This window comes from Mauremys reevesii, linkage group 1 (genome assembly GCF_016161935.1).
Source record: "Mauremys reevesii isolate NIE-2019 linkage group 1, ASM1616193v1, whole genome shotgun sequence".
NCBI classification, from domain to species: domain Eukaryota; kingdom Metazoa; phylum Chordata; order Testudines; family Geoemydidae; genus Mauremys; species Mauremys reevesii.
Genome location: NC_052623.1, coordinates 331,251,622 through 331,275,832, shown reverse-complemented (window position 1 = coordinate 331,275,832; position 24,211 = coordinate 331,251,622). Strand labels below are relative to the sequence as shown.

General features: G+C 43.5%; 1 protein-coding gene across 3 annotated transcripts in view; it reads left to right on the top strand.

Annotated features, from left to right (window-relative positions):
• SLC2A13 (solute carrier family 2 member 13) overlaps positions 1–23,574 on the top strand; it is a 339,270-nt gene extending 315,696 nt beyond the window's left edge. The window contains exons 10-11 of one of the 3 annotated variants that reach the window (XR_005591534.1): positions 17,207–17,282; positions 23,259–23,574. Coding sequence is in view for 2 of the 3 variants with exons in the window: in XM_039516175.1 (XP_039372109.1) it covers positions 591–817 (227 nt within the window). In the remaining variant the exon portion in view is untranslated. Of the gene's footprint in view, positions 1–590; positions 7,832–17,206; positions 17,283–23,258 lie in introns of those variants that run through there. The other 2 variants (XM_039516186.1, XM_039516175.1) reach the window with 2 other exon arrangements.
• The last annotated feature ends 637 nt before the right edge of the window (positions 23,575–24,211 follow it).

The window sequence follows — 24,211 nt, the reverse complement described above, 5'->3', positions numbered from 1 at the left end:
TGCCATTTTTTATCACATAGTAGTATCTGAAATTCTCCTTCATGTCATTACCATCACAGACCTTGGTGATAGGATTCACATGTCTAGTAATGTGGTCATACAGGCATTGTAAATAATAATTAGGTATAGGATAAATTCAAGAGCCTGGTTTAATCTTCGTAATCCTTTTGGCTGTTTTTGTTGATGTTTCTCTGTTTTTTGGGTCACCTCAGGGCCCACTGAATCAGGGGGATAGCCAAACCTTCCCTTTCATGTGTCTCTTCACTGCAGACCTCCAGTAACATTATTGCTATTTATTTTAACTGATGGGAAGTTAAAAGGATCTGTATGAGTTTCCATGTTATGCTAAAACCAAATGGAGTATTGCTCCTTACTAATTTGATTTATTATAAAGTGATGTAAAAAAGCAGTTTTTTCTCATGTCCACAGACATGTACTCCTTTATTGTAATGCTGCAGTTCATATTTCACAAGCTTCTTTGATTTCTGTAGCCTCCTAACTCTGTTGTTTCTTTTGATCTGTGTGAGATGGGGGAAAGACAGGGGGGATAGAGTTCTGTAACCTAGCATGTGTGTTGTTTTGTATTGCAGGGGCATTCTTCCTCTATGCAGGGTTTGCTGGTATGGGACTCATTTTCATCTACGGCTGCCTTCCTGAGACTAAAGGGAAAAAACTAGAGGAAATTGAATCTTTGTTTGAAAACAGGCTATGTACATGTGGTATTTCAGATTCTGATGAAGGGAGGTATATTGAATATATTCGGGTGAAGGGAAGTAATTATCATCTGTCTGACAATGATGCTTCTGATGTGGAATAATTTTCAGCTGCTGATGTATTAATCATTTAAAAGCCTTCTGGGGGAAGAGCAGCTCTTGGTGACCTCACTGCCCTGCTTCTGGTCTGGTTCTCCTTTCTACTGCCTAGTTACAAATGCCTTCGTGTACTAAAATACTTCATTTGGGAGAAAATGAAACGTAATACTGTTTGCCCGATCATGGAAAGTAATGGTTTCCAAAGGGGATCTAATGCTTCGACTGTATGAATTTACCAATGGTGTGCAATACAGGTATCTGTGCATTTTACCAAATGAAATGCATACGATGTACCATACTGTATAGCCTTATCTTTCTTTGCTGACAAAAGTTAAAATAATGTAATAACTAATCAGCAAAAGTAGAATAAACCTGGGAACAGGGGCTGGGTTCACAAAAGAACTTTAACTTCTAGGCACCTAAAAAATCACTGGGATTCACAAAATGGGAGTTAAGCATTCAGGCTTCCTCTACAATGACTGGCGGGATATAGGCACTTATGAATGGGATTCACCAAAGCCAGCGCACTAGGCGGATTCCTCTAGCCAATGGGAGATGCCGGGAGGAGGGGGGAAGGTGTCCTAAGCCCTGTCTCTCTCTGAGAGTCTGGCACGTAAATCCAGGCTGGAGGGAGGCATCTCCTTCTCCTTGGGATTCTCAGCTGCAAGCCCTCTCTTAGAGATACACCAGGAGTTAGGGCACTCACCTGAGAGGTGGCAGATCCCTATTTGAGATCCTTCTCTGTCTCAGGTGGACGGGCGACTTGAAACAGGGCACTCCCACATCCCCGATGAGTACCCTACCACTGGGATAAAAGTTGAGTGAGGTCCCCCTCTGCATCCTCCTCCTGTGAGCATGCATCTAAGATTGGGCCCCGCAGCGAGTTAGGCGGATGAATTCCTATCTTTCCCTGGTTTGTGCATTGCACTGGGGCTTAGGCATCCAGACACCTACAGGGGAGCCATAATGCATGTACTGAGTGGCACAATATCAGCACCAAGGGGAACTTTTAATGCAAAATTTTAGGAACTTACAGGGTTTGGCAGCAACTGAGCAGGGTTTTTGTGAATCCCAGTGGTGCCTGATCCTGGGATTTAGGTACCCAAAGTGGCAGTTAGGTGCCTAAATCCCTTTGTGACTTTAGCCCTATGTATTTGGTGTTTTTGCTACAGCAGCCTGAATATGAAATAAGCAGAATGAGAAATCCACAGGATGCTGTAGAAATTATCACACAGTTTGAAAATACAAATATCTTCTGTCTTTATGGGAGAGATGTGTCTCCTAATAGGATTCCCCTCTTGTTTCTTTGTGTTGATATTCAAAGGTCTGTACTAAATTGCTCCGTGTTTCAACTCTAGTGTCACAGTGGATGTCGGTTATATTACTCTATCCAGATATTGATCTTTGACCATATATTACGATCAGTAGTTGGTATTTGTGACCTAAATTGCCAAAGAATGACCTTAAGCTCACAGTAAGGTGTAATTAAACGTTATTGCCTGGACAAATAAACTGACACATATTGATAAGTGCCACTTAAAGGCCTAAGTTAACTGGAAAAAAGTGATTTTTCATTCCCGTTTGTGCATCTGAGCATTCGGGTACATGTCCAGTTTTGAACACAAATATCATCAGTTTAAAAAAAAGAAAGAAAAAATAGGGATAAGATCTTATGTTGATAAGTTCACAGCAATCACTGCCCCTTTGCTCATTAATATACATGTCACTTTCAATTTATGTCTTATGTGCAAAGTAAATAATTTCTAGCAGGTCTCTCCTCCCTTTACTCAAACAGTGTCTTTGGATCTGAAAAGAAAATTAGCAGTATTCAAATGCTGATATTTACTCATATTAATTGTCTTATGAAGCATTGCAAAATTGTCAGGAAAATTCACTGTGTCAGGCACAAAAAGCTGCTCACCCACATTCACCATGGTAATGAAAAAATTAATGGTATTTTATTCACCTGCCAAAAAAATTACTTGCATTGGCAAGTAGAATCTTACAAGGCTGCATTAAAATATCATGATATTTTCCTCCCTCTCCACCCCTTACCCAGTTAATCCTTCAGAGAAATAAGTTTTAAAAAAAAATTGGAAGCTTGAAGTCATACCCTTGAAATTCACAATGAAGGAAAAATCCCTTTTCACATATACCATTTCCTCCCTTTCTTTTTATGATGTACAGTTTTGATGAAAATATATGAGATTGTTGGGTTTTATAGATATAGGTCTGGAGGCCTTTTCATGGATTGAGAGACATATTTTGAATGTGGGTTTGCTCTCTGAATGTTATTTGTTGCCTAATTATTTTTAGTGGGTCACACATGGGTGGTAAGTTTGTATTGTAACTCTTTGCTAGATCTGATTTATATTGCTCTATATAATTTTATACAGGGGCTTTTCTAACTCCTTGAGTTTTCTTTGAATTGTATGTTTTGTCAGAGTTGAGTGTGACTGTCTTTTTAACTTTATAAAACTGTTAATGAAAAGAAATGTTTAAAAAGCAAATGTTTTAAAACATCCCTCTGTAATTTGGAAAAGGAGGAAATAAGCATGACAAACAGAGGGCTTTTAAATATGTCACAGTCACTGAGTTTTGGCATGATTGGACTCTGAATATGCACCTGGTCAGTTAGAGGGCCAGGCACCCAGGCCTCAGATCTCTGCTCTCAAGTATGAGATGTTGAAAATGTTGCAGCATGTACACATTCAAATGTACACTCTATTAGGCACACTGTTGCCAGTTTATAGCCTTCACTGAAGGCACAACTTAGTCTTAAATACGTTTATGGGTAAACTGGCTTCTGCCTGACCCCCAAAAGTCTATTCTCCAAGGCCATGCTTCAGAAAAGAATCCCTATTCAGGACCGCATGTAAGCACACGTTTAAATGCTGTCCTGAATAGGGACAGACTTTAGCACTTACCTCTCCTAAGGCCCTGACCCAGCAATGCACTTAAGCATGTGCTTAACTTTTAGCATGTGATTAGTCCCATTGATTTAAGTGCTTTTGCTGGACTGGGGCTTAAGCCACTTGAAATGCAGCTGAACACTAACAGCTTTAGTGATCAACTGTCACTCCACTGCACCAACATCTATGATTAGACAAAATTACTGCACCGCTGTCACTCATTTGGCATAATTGAAGTAAAGTGACTGTAATAGGAATTGTCCCAAGATCAGTGACTTGTTTTTCTGCAAATGCTGGGGCTTTTGAGCAAAAGAAGACCATTATCCTTTGTCAACAGTGTTTCTTGGGTGTTCTCATAAACTACATTCCGCTGTGCACAGTACTCTGCTATATTTCTGACACTTACAACTTTTATCTTATTGTAGACAATTTTCTAAAGTCATGCATGACATTTCCCTACTCTCTAGGCATAGAGACTAAAAACACAATGCATTTCAGCTGTGAATGCAGCTGAGTAATGAGGGCACAAAACCTACTGGCTGCTTTTCTATCACCTTCTCTCCCCCCCTTCCTCCCCGCCCCATGGAGTTGGATTTAAGTCTTCCTTTTACTATTGCTTTATACAAAGATAATATTCCATCTCTTATAAGTATTAGACATAATACCAAGCATTATTTATAATAAAAATAAGATCAACTGAATACTTGAATGAACCTTACATAATTGGGATTTTATTTTTAGAATCCGTTAACATTTATAATGTATGAAGAAAACTAAACAAATATTTCTATTTTGCAACAGGTTTTAATATTTGTGCATATTTTACTTTCTAAGAGATTTTGCTAGTGTGGGTAGACTTACTAACATTCCAGATAAAAGGTTATAAATACAATGTAGCTAAATAATTTCTTATGACAGGATTTTAATTTATAAAAGAACATAAATAGTATCTCTAAGCACAATATCATTTTTATTAAAAGCTTTCTGCAGAAGATGTGAAATTATTTCTTCACAAGTACTACATGTTTAATTCAGGGCATCAGGAAAGTTAAAGTAGGATTGGTGGTATAATTTTGGCTAAATTGGCACAAGTTACATATGAAATTCCCCAAAATGTAAGTATCTCTGATGCTTCAGATCATGTAGGTTTGATAATAGGTATAGGAGATGTTAGTCCAGATGCATATTTTATTTTTTTAAATTTTATTAAAAATTAATTTGTTAATCTGTAGCATTCTAAAGCTTCTTTAATGTAATTTGCAAGTTGTTTCTGCCCCTCGTCAAATTGCTGGTCAAATTGTGGGTTTTTTTGTCTTTTTTGTTTTTTTTTAATTGCATTTGAAGATAATCATTAAAATGGACTAAGCCCTTTAGGAATCATTTAGAGATCATTTAGTAACGAAATTTAGTTGCTGTGCATACACAGTAGATAATTTTTATCTTGTGAGTTGTAGTGATAGCAAGTCCAAACCTTGTAATAAGGGAAGAGGCATTAAAATAAATGTTGTTGTGCTAATTTCTTGTTGTATAAAACGGAAGTGGCAGTGTCTTTCTTGTATAAGAGTTAGGGCTGGAGAAAAAAGAGCAAAGATGTCATATTAAAAGACTCTGAAAGTAACATTACTGTTGAGACACCCATCAAGGAGGACAAGGAGTTGTCTTTTTCTTACCTCATTATACATTAACCAGAGAGTTGGGGTCATGCAAAGTTATTCACCAAAGTGAATGTGCCAAAAGGGAAAATCCTGCCACCTCCTTTGCAGGTGTGAATGGACATCTGGTAGGGGCAATGCTGTAATTCTGCCCTGTGGGAGGGTAGAGAATTGTAGAATGCCCTTGTGTGGCATGGAGCCAGTTCCCCAGATTACTCCCATTAACATCACAGCAGGTGTGTCCCATGAAATTAGATGGCCTGGCAGGAGTGAGTTGGAAGAAGGATGCAATTGCTTCACATGTCCTCCAGTCCCAGCTTCTCATAGGAAGGTGGGAACCCTGGGCTGGAGCTTGGGTAGAGGAGATCTGTGAAGAGGGAGCTCCCTTTCCTCTGGCGCTCCCCATTGCTCCCCTGAGTTCCTTGGGTTGGGCACTGGAGAGAAGTTTTGACCATAGGGATCCAAAGCTCATTGCATTAATGGGAGTCTTTCCTTTGACTTTCCGGGCTTTGGAACAGACCCTGCGTGCAGGCGTAGCTATGTGCAATGGGATAAGATGGACCAGAATCATAATTCTCTGTCTTTGTTTCTCACCTTGAACATTATTTTAACAAGGATTTTTTGTTTTTAACTTTACCTGCAGTTTACAAAAAGAAGCTTTATTGTCCGGACGTTGTTAAAAGAGAGATGTCGCCTTCCACCTTAGAGAGATATTTTAGTATAAAAAACAAAGTTCTGCTAAGCACTTTAAAAAAGCAATGATATTTGTGCACTTTTCCTGAGAGATTGAAACTGACCAAATCCCAGTCCTCTTCAGCTAGAAGAAAATAGAGCTTTGTGTACCAGGCCAGAAGCAGATAATCCACAATATGTGCTTTATGGCAACATGTGTTTTATTGCGGGTAACATTTACAGCTTACATGTAGCTGCTGCCTATAAAAATGATTCTGAATTATTCTCCAGATTTAGACAAGTCACTTTTTTTGGTGCAAAAGTACTTGTTGTTTTCTCTAAAACGTCAAAGCCTTGTGTACAGTACAGTTAAGCATAATCCATGAAGTGGTTTAGGTTGTGGCAGTGTTAAAAATGTCAGACCAGTAAACTCTTCTAGGTGAACATTGTTGAAGAAATATTGTTGTTTGGGTTATTGGGAGGGCAGACTCCCTAAAGGCAACTATATAGATTTTAAAAGTCGGAGAAAATGGCAGTTCTTGCGTATTTTGTGTATGTTTTCACATAGAGGAGTTTTTTATGTGCCAATAGTCATCACTGTGGTGTTTTGTAACAAAGTGTTAATTGTGTTCCAAAGTACTGTAGAGGAAAATATTTTAGCCACACAATCTGTTTGTGTTAACTGAAGGCCCATTTCTAATCTCACTTACACGAGTTTCTCAACAGTTGACTTCAGTGGAGTTACTCCTGAGTCACACCAGTGTGTAAGTTAGACTAGAATCAGGCCTGACGAATCCAGAGTTTCTGTAAATCCTTACTTTTTTATGTAATAGATGTACAGTATGTTACAGTTGAGTGATTTGGCATGTGTAATTATAAAGCTCTAAATATGATTCTGTTAAACTGTACACTTTTTATTTGGATTTTACTTTTCAAAAGTTAGTTTGACATTTTATCATATTTATATGACTAACAAGGGGTAGCACAGATTAGTAATGTCCATATACTTAAAAATACAAATAAAGTTTGTGAAGGCCTTAAAATACAAGCAAACGTATCTCATTTCTTTAAACATTCAGTGAAATTAAGAAAGGATTGAAAACGTAACCATCGTTTTTTCTGAACAAAGGCTTAGCCTTGTGGGGCAGATCCTGAGCTGGTATCAAATAGTGGGGTTTCATGCTTTAGCAGACCTTCTGCAGTTTATGCCAGTCTCAGTCCAGCAGAACACAATCACATGCTCAGTTTTAAGCACTTGTAGTCCCAGAAGTCAGTGGAATTAGTCTTGAAATTAAGCACGTGTTTACGTGCTGTGCTGGATCGGGCTCCAGCCAGGAATCAGGGCCTATATATACAGCAACTACTCATTTAGACTCTGTCAGAATCTTTAACTTCATATTTATCTAATGAAGTCAGATTTAGAATACTTGAAATAAAATGTTATTAGAGACTAAATTTAGTTATATTTATGTGCTTATTAATAACACGTACACATGTGAAGCTGGTGGGCATACACTAATCCCTGAATGCATGTTACAGTATGTAGTACTTAAGAAATGAGTTTTGGCAAAACTAATGTGAATATGTTATTCACCAGCCTGTTGAACATGTGCTGTTTCCTTTTGCAGCCGAACAAGCCTATAATGTATGAAATTGTTGTACATTTTATGAAATTTCAGTGATGTAAAGTTAAATGATTGTTTTATGTTCTAACGGCTTTACATAAAAAATAAATATCTTCAGAGAATTGTTATTGCCAGACTTGTAAATGAGCAAAATAAAAGGTGAGATAGAAAGATTGTGTAATTAACTAAGTTTTATTTGTACTAGTATTTAGGTAACTTTTTATAGCTGGAAAAACAAATCATCTAGTGAGATGAACTAGAAATGAGATATAAATATTAGCCTAGATGATATAAAATATTTCTTAATCTATTTGATTGCTCTGCTGTTAAATAACATTAGTAGCTGAAAGCCCAAGATGACACACAAGTGTCATTCATAAAGTGTGTGTTTAAAAAAAAAAAAAAAAGCCAAAAGTGGCTGAGAACTTAAAAACTGGATGGTAATAAACCATGAATCCCACTGATGGTTGAACCTGGTAATATTCTAAACAAAAATAGCTCTCAACGATGCTTGCAACAGGTTCCATCACTTCACACTGACTCAATAGACATTTTAGGCTTCAGAGTCCCTGGAATCTTATTGTTCCCCCTTTTGACCCAAATGGCTAGCCAAAGTTTAGGCCCTGGGCGTGTTACAGCTGGGAATAGAAATTGGTGATAGGTATTTCTTTGATGCAGTCTTGTTTATTTACAAGGAATGTACAACGTTCTGTGTTTCTGAATGCAGAATTCACCAAGACCAAAAGAGGCCGTTTCTTAGCTTACCAGACCCCCCTTTAGCCAACACTAGGCCCAAAAGCACTCACTCTAGCTTTTTCCTGGGTCACATTGTGCTTACAGGCTCCTGCTTGTTTTTTTCTTGCCTTTTCCTTTGCCGCTCTCTCTCTCTTTGTCTGCTATGTCAGTATCTATGTGCTCTCTCAGACTCACCCCCACTCCTTCTCAAAACAATACTCAGCCCAAAAGCTCCTGGGCAGGTCCACACACCCTTTTTGTCTTAGGTGGGCATATGTTTACAGCTATATTAATTGACGGATGAATTCACACCTACCAATCTCAACAGGGCTTTCCAAAGCAGAACAAGGTTTCACTCAGCTCATTATTATTATATAGATATCTCAAAAATAGGGAGTTTTTCTAATGATGGTGGTAGCACTCACTTAAAAATTGACTGGTCCACTTTCCTTCCTGGAGGCTTGAAATAAAACATATAATGGAACTCAGGAGCACAGGGCAGCCGTGAAACACAGCCCTCCCTGAGTAAAATGCAGCAACCAGTATATGATTCCTTGCCAGCAACACTACACAAGTGTTTTTTTAGGAGCAGTGATGATAACTTCACTTACAATTACAGGTGGCACTGAGGTAGGCAGAATGTAAATATCCAAGACCGAATATGACATGGGTAACGTGGTTTACCCATCTATCCTTGTGGAAAGTATCCTAGGTTCTTTAAGGCTACAAGTGGTCAATGCATTATGTGTCATCTGAATTAAGGAACTCCAGCACCATGCCTCCTTTACATCATTCTGTGGCATTGCTTTACTACTGATTGCAAGGAAAGAGTGCCACCTACTGCAGCACTAATACCGCTGCCTTCCGTGTCTGGATTATTTTAATGTGTCTCCCATCCAAGTATAGGCCAGGCCTAGCTCTGCTTAGCTTTTGACAAAGTCTAATGGTTTAGGAGGGCAATTTATACTCAAAGACTTTGTCTGATTATGGGGACCGGGGAGGGCACAGAAGTCACAAACGTGTAGCCAAAACTGCCCAGCGTCACAGAGTACATATTTTAATAAAAATAATTTGCAGCTAAAACTGTTCAGTGCTATCTGATGAGGTGTAATGAATAGTACAGCAACCAGCTAACCCTGTCATCCCAGTGGCTGCTGGCTCAGCCATGCTGCCGTGCAGGAGGCTGGGCAGGGAGCACAACTGCCACCGCCTCCTCAGCGCTGCTTCCCTGACTCAACCTCTACAAAGGGAGCAGGGCCCTGCAGCGCCCTCTGAAGCCAGCTTACACCAGCTTTCTGACTGTGGCTACGCTCAGTCACCGGTGTTTTTAGTAAAAGTCATGGACAGCTCATGGGCAATAAACAAAAATTCACGGCCCTTGACCTGTCCATGACTTATACTATAAATACCCCTGACTAAATCGGGTGGGGGGGCACTGCTTGGGGGAGTGGAGCCAGCGGCACTAACTGCCGGGGGCTGCCAAGCAGCAGCTGCTCTGGCTGCCTCTGGGACTGCTGCGCAGGAGGGGGACAGTGGGGGGTGGAGCACAGCTCCGGGGGGCGGAGGGAAGCAGCTGGCAACACTGTCCTGGGACTGCTGCCAGGGGCTGCCGAACAGTGGCTGCTGCTCCAGCCGCCCCCCAGGACCGCTGCTCAGGCAGTTCCCCAGAGCCAGCTGCACCGGCCACCGCTCAGGCAGTCCATGAGGCCAGCTGTCTGGCGCTGCCCGAGCAGCAGCTGGTGTGGCTGTCCCTGAGGCCACCTGAGCAGCTGGCCCCAGAGCCAGCTGCTTGGGCAGCCCTGGGGTCAGCCACACTGGCCGCTGCCGCAGTCATGGAGCCCTACTTACGACGTCCCCAAAATGCTGAGCCAATGAGGCCCTGGGATGCAGAGATGGACCCATACACACACACACACCATCTTGACAATTCACCCTATCCCTACCACTGTGAGCTCCTGCTCACTTACCCTCCCGGGAAAGCCAGGCTTTAAATGAGAAACCCTCAAGATGCTGAGTGAATCTGGGTTTGCTGCGTACTGTTATGTCCCTCTACCCATGCACAAAAGTTCAGACATCATGGAGGCCTTTCGCAGCTGTGACAAAGCTGCAGCCTTTTCACATGCAACATGCTGAGCACATACCCCAAAGCGACAGGGCTCAGAGAAGAGATAATGGCATTTGTTTAGCAAATCCCCTTTATGTGTGACCGAGCTCACCACCAGGAGTGAGCAAAGGGAGGATAATCTGGCTGCACTGACAGGTTACGCTTTATTAGGTTTCTTGTCAAAGTGATTGACACTAGCCTTTCTGACTCATCTGTCACGATAGGCGTACATCAGCTGTGTGGAAGGTGAAAGAGGACAGAACATGGACGGTCAAATAATCCTCTTCTGTGCTGCCTCCCATCCCACTCCGCCCCAGGTCAATCAATGGACACATCTTTGCTCAAACAGAATCCAGTTGCTGCAAACGTGTACCGATGGGAGCAGTACTGGGCCCAGGCTCAGTATGATAAACATCAAAGCTTTGCGGAGCTGTGGTTAACCCCAAATCAGCCACATAGGACAGCATTTGCATTTGCTCCGATTTCCCTGTGAGACACGGACATGCCCCTGCCTGTTGTCTGATGCTGTTACAATTTGTACCACAATAACAAGAAGTTGCTACACTTGGTAAGAGAGGTAAGTTAAAGCAAAAAGGTTTGATCTGATCTTAGCAAAATGGGGTCAGGCTTTACCTGGGTAGCCATGTGAGCTTACTACTGGCACTCTTCTAGCTCGCTCATTTCTTTCCCCCCCACCCCCCGCCTTTTTTCTCTTTTGCTTTATGGCTGCTTATGACCCTCACTTACTGTCACATGACATTTAGAGGGCACACTCTTTGGGGCAGGGACCATGGGCGAAAGCCTCTCACTGAAGTGAATAATTTTGCCACTGACTTCAGTAAAGCCAGGGTTTCCCTCATGTCTTTATCTTTACAGCTGCCTCATCCATTCTAGGTCCTCAAACATAATGTCTGTGCTTGAACAAGCTCCGATTTGCATCCTAAGAGTGACATTCACGTCTGTGCAGAGGAACAACACAAGTACTAGCTGAGGACGTGAGTGGTTTCTAGGCCTTGGACTGACCCTCTGCATGGGGTAAAATTAATCCCATAGAATTCCATTCCTAGTGCCATACAGTTATTTGAACAACAGCACCTGCTCACTTGTCCTTGACAACCACAACTTCGGCTCCAGTTATGATACTGTTTGCACCTTTGAAAATGGCAGGCAAGGCGTATTTAATCGTCATTGTATACACTGTGGTGACTTCAAATGTCAGTTACTTAGGATAACAAAGGGTAGCAGCTATGTAGCTTTGTTTTGGAGGATGAGCTCTTCAGAGCAGGGAGCAGAGAGTTAGGCCAACCTAACACCCAGTGTAGACGCATCTGTGTCAACAGAAGAATGTTTCCATGACCTAGCTATTGTCACTCAAAGACGTGGTGGTCATACTCTGACAGAAAAACCCCTTCCGGCACTGTAGGCTGCATCTACACCAGTGGGTAATGCTGCCATAGCTGCAGAGCCATAGCTCTGCCACTATAGTCTCCATAGTGTAGACATACCCTAAGAGTGACTTAATTCAATTTGGCTTCAGTAGAAAGTGCCCAAACAGATATTTGCACTGGGTTAACTAAATCCATTTAGTAGGAGCATTGCCGGTAGATTGAGGGAAGTGATTATTCCCCTCTATTCAGCACTGCTGAGGCCACGTCTGGAGTATTGTGTCCAGTTTTGCCCCGCCCCCCCTCCCACTACAAAAAGGATTTGGACAAATTGGAGAGAGTCCAGTGGAGGGCAGCGTCTTGTCCCCAGCAACAACTCTTCCTTGTTCTCCCCCAGCCCACGAAGGAGGTTCAGGTGTGAGGAAGCTGGAGCTGGGGGGACCCCAGCAAGGAGGTATTTGGGGGGGAGGTTCTAAACCTCAGGGTTATGCTGAAGGGGGCGCAGCCACAGGCAGGATTGGGAGCTGGCACGGGACACGCAGGAGCTAGGGAGAGGAGCTAACAGGAAAGGTCAAGGGACACAGGCTTGAGGGGAGCCTGGAGCAGAAGAGTGTTTAATGGGAAGTTAGGAGGGATAGCATGGAGGGGGAGTGAGGAGGTGATGTTTGGTGAGAGGGAGATGTTGACACTTATTGGCAATGGGGTGTAGGAGGGAACTCACACTATTGGGAGCCTCTGGTGGAGAGAGGCAGCAGGGAGTGCCTGTGTCCCCCTCACACCATAACCTCCGTTGCCTATAGGTGAGGCTCACCACCATGTGGAGACCTGCACCATTGTCAGTTCTTTGTATCAGGGTGAGTATCAGCCTGCAGGTATTTATGGTGCTATGCACATTAATAATAAACATCAGGTATATGGAATAAAATAGTGTAGGAGCTATTCTGTTTCAGTGTATTTCTCTATCATATGTTGTTCCTCAATGCTGAGATCAGTGTAGTAGTTATAAATGGGCTTCCTCTGCTGCTTGCAAAGTCCCTGAAGATCCACTTATTCCAGGACCCAGTCTCTCTCTAAAGACCACAGGCCGTCTGTGTGAGTTCTGTATTGTACTCGCATCTGTAAGGTCTTCAGTTTAGGAATTCTCTCTTCATCCCTTGTACAGACCAGCACACATATGCAGTGCAATAGTAAAATGGGAGCACTGCTGGAGCTAATATTCAACAGCTTTCAAATACTCCTTTAAAGAAAGTTAACTGAGGTATGGTCAGATATACCTTATGGGGCCAAAAAACCCATTGAACTCTAGGGGACGGTTTTATGCAGAAGGCCTGCAGGACTGGACCTATAGAAGTCTGTTGGTGTAAGTCACTTCTTTACACACAGCAGTCATCTGCCACAATTAGCAGCTACTGATATTACCATATTTTTGGATTTCAAACGAGAACATTTCCCATCTGGGTGTTAATAGAATTAATACAGCGAATCAAGAAATGGGGTGTTTTGAAAGGGTCAATAAGAAATGGTTACTCACCTTCTCATAACTGTTGTTCTTCAAGATGTGCTGCACATGTCCATTGTGCTGGGTGGGAGGGTCTTGTGCTCTGATGCTGAGGGAGCCCCACATGTATCCTGGCTTCCTTAAGGGCATAAAGGTGCATAGCCACCCCTGCGGTTCCTTCACACCGGGATCCTGATGATAGACTCCGATGCGTTGGGGAAGGAGGTAGGTCCTGTAAAGGATATGAGCAGTGAAGAGAAGGTGAGTGACTGCTAATTCTTCGAGTGCTTGCGTGTGCCTGTTACAATGTAGGTGACTCCCAAGCCCTTATAAATGGAGGTGGGTCTAGGGGGCCTCATCGGAAGAGGGACTGTAGAACCCTTGCTCACAAATGCCTTGGAAGCTGAGAGTGCTCGGGTTGAATGTACTGACAGCATCATGGGAGGCATGATACTTTTGGCAGCATAGCACTTGACAGTGCAACTGGTAATCCATTTAGAGAGTGGTTGTGTCGTAATAGGATGACCTCTCATCTCATTCGTTCTGCCTAAGCTATGAAGAGCTGAGAAGAGACCCAGAAAAAGCTTTGGTCTAAAAAGCTATGGCTTGGCATACCTCTAAAGTGTGCAGCTTTTGTTCATCCTCATGAGCATGTGACCTTGGAAAAAAGACAGGCAACTCCATATACTGATTTAAGTGGAAATCAGACACCAACTTGAAAAGAAACTTGGGGTGGAGCCTAAGCTTCACATTGTCCTGAATATAGTGTATGGGGCATCCATTACCAGGACATGCAGTTTCCCCATTCTTCTAGCAGAGACAATGGCCACTAATAAGGCCACTTTTACTGAGTGGTATAATAACGAGCAGGAGGCTAAGGGCTTGAATGGAGGACCCATAAGTGCTGACAGCACTAAATTGAAGTCCTGTGGTGGAGTTGGATCCCTGATAGGTGGAAACAACCTGCCCTTTTAGAAATATGGTTGTCATGGGTTTGGAGAAAACAGTCCTACCTTAAATACAGGGTTGAAAGGCTGAAATTGCAGCCAGAAGCACCTTAATGGAGCTGACTCATAATCCTGATTCTCTGAGATATAAAAGAGAGTCCAAAATCTTTTCAATTGTGGATTAGCCACATTGTGGCTAGCCATCCAGAAGGAGACACACTTCCATTTATTAAGGTAATTAGCTGTCATGGAAGGCTTCCTACTATTAAGAAGGACATTCTGAACTGCCACTGAACAGCCCACCTCTTCTGTATTTAACCACTAATGAACCACACTGTGATGTGTAGCACCTGAGGATTAGGGTGCACTACTCACCCATGACATTAGGCTATCAAGTCTTTGTTTAGTGACTGGAGCAAAGGTTCTCTGGTGGATAGCCTGTGCAGATTTGAGTACCAAAGCAGCCTTGACCAGGCTGGAACTATGAGAAACATTCTGCCTCGTACTTGCTTCAGCTTGACAATAGCTATTGGAATGAGTGGCACTGGTGGGCCCTTGCCTCATGGAAAGAGAGAAGTGTCAGTGATCGACCCAGGACTGTGACCTACTCTTGAACAGAACTGGGGATATTTCCTGTTCTAATGAGTTGCTAATGAATCTTTTGTCAGAAATTCTACTATCCAAAACGCTGATCCCAGAACTGTTGTGTTGAGAAGCCATTTGTGGTCTAGGGTGAAGGATCTGCTCAGGTGTAGTGGTCTGCCAAGACATTCTGAACTGTTGACACACCTGGAATATTGCATGCTACTCAAGAACATTTATATGTAACCTGGCCTCATGGGTGGCCCACAAGCCTTGAGCCTGAAGATCACTCAGATGGGCTCCCCACCCATAATTGAAGCGTACATTACCAATGAGGGGGGAAATAGAGAGAAGGGGACTTCCCCCGCACACATTGTCCTGACTCATCCATCAATTCAGAGATGATAACACCCTGTCTGGTATGCATAATAATATGTCCAGATAGAATTATAGAAATGTACGACTGGAAGAAGCCTCAATAGATCATCTAGTCCAGGCCCCTGCACTGAGGCAGGACTAAGTATTATCTAGCTCATCCTTGATATGTATTTATCTAAAAATGCCAATATTGGAGATTCCACAACCTCCCTAGGTAATTTTTTCCAGTGTTTAACTACTCTTACAGTTAGGAAGTGTGACAGGGTCAGGCCAGATGGCTACAGGAGAGTGATCCTATTGGGATCCAGAAAGTGGGTGGCTGGAGAGCCCGCCCACTGCTAAAGGACCTCCCCTCAGCCTAAGGACCTGGAAGCCAAGTAATTTCAGGGGACAACTAATGAAATAACAGAAACAGGAGTGCAGTCAAAGGGTTGAACAAAGGGAACCTGATGGGGACACTGAGCAGAGAACCCCGGACAGTGCCCACTGCTCCTTGAAGGTGTCAAGGGAGCCAGTGGATACAGGAGAGTGATAGAAGGCAGATATATTAGCCACAGATTAAGCAGGTCCCTTTTCCCTGGGTAAGGTAATAGGGGTGGTGCCAGAACAATCAGGAACTTGCTGGAACCAATTAAGGCAGGCAGGCTAATTAGGACACCTGGAGCCAATTAAAAAGCTGCTAGAATCCATTAAGACAGGCAGGCTAATCAGGGCACCTGGTTTGAAAGGGACCTCACTGCAGTCAGTGAGGGGCGTGCGAGGAGCTGGGAGCAAGAGGTGCAAGCAGCTGAGAGTGAGAGGGTGTGCTGCTGGAGGACTAAGGAGTACAAGCGTTATCAGACACCAGGAGGAAGGTCCTGTGGTGAGGATAAAGAAGGTGTTTGGAGGAGGCCATGGGGAAGTAGCCCAGGGAGTTGTAGCTGTCATGCAGCTGTTACAGGAGGCACTATAGACAGCTGCAATCCACAGGACCCTGGGCTGGAACCTGGAGTAGAGGGCAGGCCTGGGTTCCCCCCAACTCCCTATTTGATATAAGAGGAGTTGATGTGGACTGTGGGTCCCACCAGAGGGGAAGGTCTCTGGCCTGTTCCCTGACCCATTAGGTGGGCCAGCAGAGACTGAGAGGATTGTTCCCTCCTTTTCCCCATGCTGGCCAGTGATGAGGTTAGCTGAGTGAACGGCAGGTTTGTGCCACTAACAAAAGGAGCCAAACTGAGGACTGCCATGAACCTCTGAGGCCAGCAAATCCTCCAGAAAGCACAGAACCCACCAAGGCAGAGGAGGAACTTTGTCACAGAAGGTTTTCCTAATGTCTCACCTAAATCTCCCTTGCTGCAATTTAAGCCCAGTATTTCTTGTTAAGGAGAACAATTTATCCTCTTCGTAACAACCTTTTACATACTTGAAACCTATTATCATGTCCCCCCCTCAGTCTTCTCTTCTCCAGACTAAACAATCTTTTCTAGACCTTTAATAATTTTTATTTTTCTCTTCTCTGGACTTTCTCCAGTTTGTCCACATCTTTCCTGAAGGGTGGTGCCCAGAACAGGACACAGTACTCCAGTTGATGCCTTAACAGTGCTGAATAGAATGGAAGAATTACTTCTTGTTTCTTGCTTACAACACTCCTGTTAATATATACCAAAATGATGGTGAACCCGAGGGCAGTAGACTGATTTGATCCATGTATACATGGCTGCTTAGGTGAAGCTTGACATGAGGGGTCATATATATACAAGCAGCCATGTAACGTAGAAGCCTGAGGCAGTTCCCCACTGTGGTTTGTGGCTGATGTTAAACAACACAGAGAGGTTCTGTATGGCCAAGGTCAAATCCAGAGCCACACCAGTTAATTCTGTTCTTTAAAAAGGTCACAAGATTGACTTTTCTTTGTTTATTTTCAGGCCCAAGCTGCTGAGTCAGCTGGATTATGGCCTCTATCTGATGACTGGAGTGACCTTGTACCAACCAATAATCCAGGTAAGGATACATCCAGGTAAGGATGTCCCTCTGGTGGAGATGGGCTGCCACCATGCACTTGGGAAAAACAGTCAGTACTGATGATAGTTTGAAGGGTAGAATGGTGGACTGGTAGAGTAATCTCCTCCTTCCATGAGCATTACGAACTTCCTGTGGCCAGGGTGAATTGTCACATGGAAGTAGACATCCTGTACATTGAGGGCAATCTCCCTGATCTAGAGAGAAAATAATAGACGCATGGGAAACCATGTGGAAAGTTAACATTTATCTGTTTAAATTCTGAAAGTCTACAGTGGGTTTGAACCCTTCTGGCTTTGGGTATTAGGAAACATTGGGAGTAAAAATGTTGCCTCTCTGTTGAGGAGGCACTTCCTTTTTAGCTCAAAAGAACGTAGAATCTTCACTTCTTGACTGTGCACAGTTTCGTAAGATGGGTCCTTGAACAGGGGCTGAGACACGGGGATAGAAATAAACAGTAAGGTATATCCTGATCCCACCATGCAAAGCACTCAGTTGATGGCATGTCATGCTTTTAGGAAATGGAATAACCTGTTTCCAAATCCAGGGAGAGAGCTGGTAAGATCAGAGTTGCTAGGCATTCTGTCCTTAACAGAGGGGTCAAACAGGCTGCTTACAGGTTTGTGGTTGCCTCGATGAAGTAACTGAGGAGGTAGAACAGAAAGGCCTCCTTCTTTGACATCTTTGCACTAGAACAATCAGGCAGTCTGTAGGGCTAGAACTGCTGTCTCATCTGGAATCGAGGCTGATATTTTGTCCTCTTTGAATCCAGTGTGTATAAGCCTAGGAATTTAAGCCTGCTCTCCAGTCTTTTAATGTGTGTAAAGCCTCTTCAGTCTGGGAGGAAAATAAAGCATAGCTTGACAAAGGAAGGTCTTCAATCATCTGTAGTACTTTTGCAAGGACCCCTGATGACTGCAACCATGAGGAATGGCACATAGTTACTGCCGTTGCCATGGCTCTCGCTGCAGAATTGGCTGCATACAAGGAAGCCTACAGAGCTGAATGAGAAACCAGATGACCTTTTACCACGAGAGGCTGGAACTGTTCCTTATCACTTTCAGGCAATTTATCCTTGAACTGAGACATTGCTGCCCAATTTGTATAGTCCCGCTGGGCGAAGTGAGTGGTTGGCAATGTGGAGCTGCAACCCTGCAAGCGAATAATTCTTTCTCCCAAAGAGATCTAGCTTTTTTGCTACCTTTTCTTGGAAGGTAAACTCAACTTGACCTTGACAGTTCCTTTTATTCACCATGGCCACTAACAGTGAGCCCGCTGCAGAGTGTGAATAAAATTGCTCAAGCTTCTGGGATAGAACCTAATTTGCACTCCATGCACTTAACCACGGGTGGAACAGATGAAAGGGGGGTTGCCCCAGTGACTTGATGGGACGTATTTATTTATATTTATGGATCCTCATTTATAGGAAGTATTACCTTGTGAGGATTCTCCTCCACCAACTCCATTCAAATACCCTCAGATGTAGCCATCCTTTTCAGGAGCTCTTGGTAGAGTTGTAGTCATTCAGTACCAGGAAGGAAGCTTCCAGCATGAAAGCCTCATCCAGCGATGAGGATGATATTCAGTAAGGCTGATCTTACACTGCTGAGGTAGGCTGTTGGTCCAAGGCAGAATGGGGAAGGTTCAGCAAATCTCTGTGGAGGCTGTTTATTGCTGACCATTTCTGGTCTCGATACCATCTGGGGAAGCTTTCTTTCCTGGTGATCTGCTTCTGTGAGGAAGTGGAGGTGTCAGCCTTGATGCTGTAGGCATCCAATATGGCCAGTGAGGAGACTGATGAGGTGCCAGAGGGCAGTTGTGCCTAGACCAGGCTTCCCAATCCCTGGATCTGGAATTGACAGAGCATCTTCAATGGGAGAGGGGAATGGGTTCCGGAGGGGGTCCTGGACTTTCTGAAGTGGGAAACCTGGAAACCATCTTCAGACTTTAAAAAAGAGTAAGAGTACTATGGGCCAGATGATACAGTACCAAGCGGCGTCCTCAGAGCCTGGAATCTGGATTGATGTCAAGACTGCGGCAGCATCGAAGGCTTCCTAGCTATTTGTGCCACGCAGTGAGGTTGAGCTGGGTGTAGAGTCCTAGACATCATCACCAAACAGGCCGATGAGTGTGGTACAATACCCGAGACTGATGGGGGCCGCAACAGACCCTGACGGGAGTGCCTGCAGCACATGCAATGATGTGAGTAGAGGGTCTTTTCCCTGAGTCAGCAGCAATGGCAGTACCAATAGGCACAATAAGTCTCTCAAGCCATGTAGGCCTCTGTTATTGTCAGCACCAACATGAGTGGCTGCTCTTCTGTAAGCAGCAATGACGGCTCTATGGCCATCACCGATGTAGTAGTTGGCCTCGATGGTCCCAGGGTGAGAAGCAGGCAGAACGGTGTTGAGTGCCATTGTGAGCTGGTACCAGGGAGCAGAGAGCCAAAGTACCGGAGTGGGCTTCTGCTGAAGAGGAGTCCTATACCGAGGGCTTTGTTGTTCTTGTCTTGTGCTTCAGAGGATGGGAATGGTCTGAGCTCTTATGCTTTGAAGAGGATGACCCTGGTAAAGGGGATGTCCTGTGGTCTGTGTCTGCTGGCAAGGCCAAGGGAGCACCTCCAGAAGGAATGGTTGATGAGCTCCCTTTTGCTGACCGGGGGGGTTCCAACACCAGGCAAAGAGCATGAAGATATATCTGAGGTGCTCTTCTCCCTGCTTCCTCATTCTGGATTTGAAACTGCAGCAGACCGTCTAACATGCCCCTCACCCAAGCCGTGAGAATACGGGTCACTAACAGGCACTGGCTTATGACAGCCAAAGCAGAGTTCAAAACCAGGGGACCTTGGCATAGGTTCTCCAGGTACCCGACAAAGCCTTGAGACCGCAGGATCTGAGAACTATAAAATAAAAAGAGAAGAAAAAATGTACTACAGATCATAGGTTGTCCAGTGGACGAACAACAAGTACCACTAGATAACAAAGTAACTACTGGCAACTTCGTTCACATACAAATGAGTCTGTAAAGCCCAGAAACAGTCCAACTGCCAACCACAGAGGTAAGAAAGAATGGAAGGATGGTCGAGGTGGCTCCACCCCTTTGGGAGCAGGAGGAAGCCAGGGAGCAGGAGGGGCTGCCCCTGCAGGTACCACTAGGGAAACCTCCATGGCATTGGCGCATGAGATGCACACACAGCTACAGTGTAATGGAGGTATGCAAGCATTTGAAGAACTTTTATTCTGTAGTCAAATTAGAGGCACATAAATCCAAAACAACAACATGTTGTGTAACAGGGGACAGAAATCCATATTGTAGCTAATACCTCACCAGTTCTGTGTGCAATCCTGTAGCAAGAAGATAGTTATGGGATAGCCACAGAGAGATGGGCTACACATATTTAATGACAACATAAAAAAGAAGGGAAAGAGGAAAAATCCCACAAATCCATATTCGGTGTATTAATCTTTGGATAGTGCCATGAGTGTGAATAGCTCATGTATGTAGGAATACCACATGCGCTGAAGAGATTACAATCTGCAGTGCGTACACACAGCTCTGACTGTTCGGGCCCAATTACAGGAGTAGATAACACGAGAGTGGAGGTTGTGCTAGAGAGCAAACTGAAAGTGAAGTGAGAGGGTGCATGACGGAGGAAGAAAGAGGCTGTACCAGGTATGGGGATGGCATCATAAAAGGCACCAGCTCATATATGGGAGGGGTAGAGAAACGGGCATTAGGGCCTCAATTCAGCCAAGCACTTAACCACATGTTGAAGCCCACCCCTATTTAACAAAGCCTTTAGGCATATGCTTGTGTCCCATTGAAGATGGCAAAAAAGAAAGGGGCAGAAGGGTGCAAGGAATCCAGGAAGATCAAAGGAGGAGAAGGCAATACAGCCCAGGCTCAAACAGCAGGGGAAAAGCTGGGATGGAGAGTTAATTTGCAAACCTTCAGAGTGATGATGGTAGATGAAACTCTGGGATTGGATTAGGTTGCCAAGAAAATGAGGGTACAAGGAGAAAAGACAATTGAGAACAAAACCCTGATGGATGTCAGAGGGAGGAAGCAAGAGATACTGAAGGAGTGGGCATCAAGCGGAGAATCAGGAACACACAGAGACATGGTTTCTCTAGGAGAAGAAGATCTCCTGGCAAAATAGCAATTCCGGTGTCACAAAGCAGCAGAGACCAAGGAGAATGAGTACGGATGAGAGGCCTTAAATTAAGGCAAGAGAAGGTTCCCAGCACCTATATCACAGCCCGTATTAGGTTGTAGGATAGTGGGGAAGTCTAAGAGCCTGCAACAGCTTAATTACTTATACTGTAATTTCATCAGGCATTTCCAAATGGTGTCATGGTCTGCCAGGCAACAAAGGGAGTTCTTCTGCCATTAGCTACATCCAGGAAAGCAGCGAACCAAAGCTATATACATGTTTTTTCCAGTATCTTAAAACTCTTTTTGGCCATCAGCATATTTCACAGGAAATACTTACACTTACCAGGTAAAATGGAACTGTACATAAAAAAAAATTCTTGCTGCATTGATGATGCTCCAAATGCCTAGACAGAAAGACAAGTCATCTGGCATTTCTCTTCTAATCCCCAATTTTCAGAGATTTCTGACTCACAGAGCTGAAATGTAAAATACTAGTTGTCAGCCCAGGTGCAATTTTGTTTTCAGGATCCATCGTGATATGTGCAGCCGTGTATCTGATAAAAATAAGAAGGTTTATATTGTAGAGTCATAGTTTAAGACCAGAAGGGAACATTAGGTCATCTAGTCTGATCTCCTGTATGTCACAAATCATTACATTTCTTCCTACCCCCGTATTAACCCTAATAACTTGGTTTTGGATAATGAATATCTGGATTTCACCACTTCCCTGGTAGTTACTCTAGTGGGGAGTCACCCTCACTGTTTAAAATGTGTGCCTTGGTTCTAATTGTCTGGCTTCAGCTTCCAGCAATTTGGCCTTGTTATGCCTTTCTCCACTAGATTAAAGAGCCCTTTTGTACCCAGGATTTTTCCCTTATGAAGGTACTTATACACTGTAATCAAGTCACCTCTCAATCATCTTTTGGATGAGCGAAACAGATTGAGGTCTTTAAATCTGTCACTGTAAGGCAGGGGTCGGCAACCACAGGGATGTGCTGGCTGCTGCTTCCACAGCTCCCATTGGCTGGGAACAGCGAACCTTGGCCACTGGGAGCTGCGGGGGGCCATGCCTGCGGACGGTCAGTGTAAAAAAACTGTCTCACAGCCCACCAGCAGATTACCTTGATGGGCCACATGCTGAAGGTTGCCGAACCCAGCTGTAAGGCATTTTCTCTTGCTCCTGAGTAATTTTTGTGTCACTTTTCCTCACCCTCGCCAGTTCTTCAACATCTTTTTTAACACGCAGAACCCAGAACAGGTCACAATATCCCAGTATCAGGCTCACCATGCCAAACACAGAGGTAATCACCTCCCTGATCCTACTCGCTACTTCCCTGTTTATACATCCAAGGACTGCATTAGCCCTTTTTGTCACTGCATCCCAGCGCAAGTACATGTTGAGTTGCTTGTCCCCTGTGGCCCCTTAAGGCTTTCAGAGTCACTGCTTTCCAAGATATAGTCCCCCATTCTGTGGGGACGGCCTGCGTTCATTGCTCCTAGCAGATCTGGCGCTAGGCATAAGCAGACTAAACAATTGCTTAGGGCCCTGAGCAGCTCAAGAGGGCCCCCTATTAATTATTAGTGTGTGGTGTTTGGGGAGGGACAAAAATATTCCCACTTAGGGCCCCCAAGGGGCTAGTACCAGCACTGGCTCCTACATATACAACTAGGCATTGGGCTGTATTCAAATACATTTTGTTGGATGGGGCCCACCTTACCAAGCAATCCAGATTGCTCTGTATGACTACCCAGTCCTCATCATTGTTTATCAAGCTGTATGTCATCTGTATGTTTTATCGGCAGTGATTTTATAAATATACTTCCTGATCATTCATGAAAATGTTGAACAGCAGCACTGGGCCTGGCATCGATTCCTGCAGAACACAACTATTCAATGATGATTCTCCATTGATAACTACTTTTTGAGAGGTCTATTCTGAATTAATTTAATGTATGATTTATTGTATGCTGCTATTTTTAAAATCAGAATATCATGCGGCACTAAATCAAGCACCTTACAAAATTCTAATTATGCTACATCTATGCAGTTAGTTTTGTCAGCCAAACTTGTTTTCTCACCAAAGAATGAAATCATTTGTTTGACAAGATCTCTTTTCAATAAAACCACGTTGACGGACATTCGTTATATTCCTGTTCTTTAAGTCTTTATCAATTTAATCCTATATCAGCCTTTTTTATTATTTTGCCTGAAATTGATGTCAAGATAACCAACCTATATTTACCCTGCTAACCCTATATGTCTTTTTTGAATAGTGGCAAAACATTAGCATACTTCCAGTCTTTTGGAATTTCCTCAGTATTTCAAGATTTATAAATATTAAAAACAGCAGACCAGGGATTTCCCCAGCCAACTCTTTTAGGACTCTTGGGTCCAAGTTATGATGGCCCACTGATTTAATAATATTTATCACTAATACATGTTGTTTAACATCCTCCTTCATTCCTAATGGACTGGAAAGTATTTCATCATGTGATATGAGTACATTATCCTGCAAGTACGAGATAAGAGTAACCAATCCTAAACATAGGAATCACAACCTCTAATATAATATTCACATTCTGTTAACTGAACTTGAATTGGAAGACTGTGAACTTTGGAAAACAGCCATGATTGCTAAAGAACTACATCAATTGGGCATTGATATTAGAGCCCTTAGTAAAATGATTTAGTTGGGGATTGGACCAAATGACCTCCTGAGGTCCCTTCCAACCCTGATATTCTGTGATTCTATGAA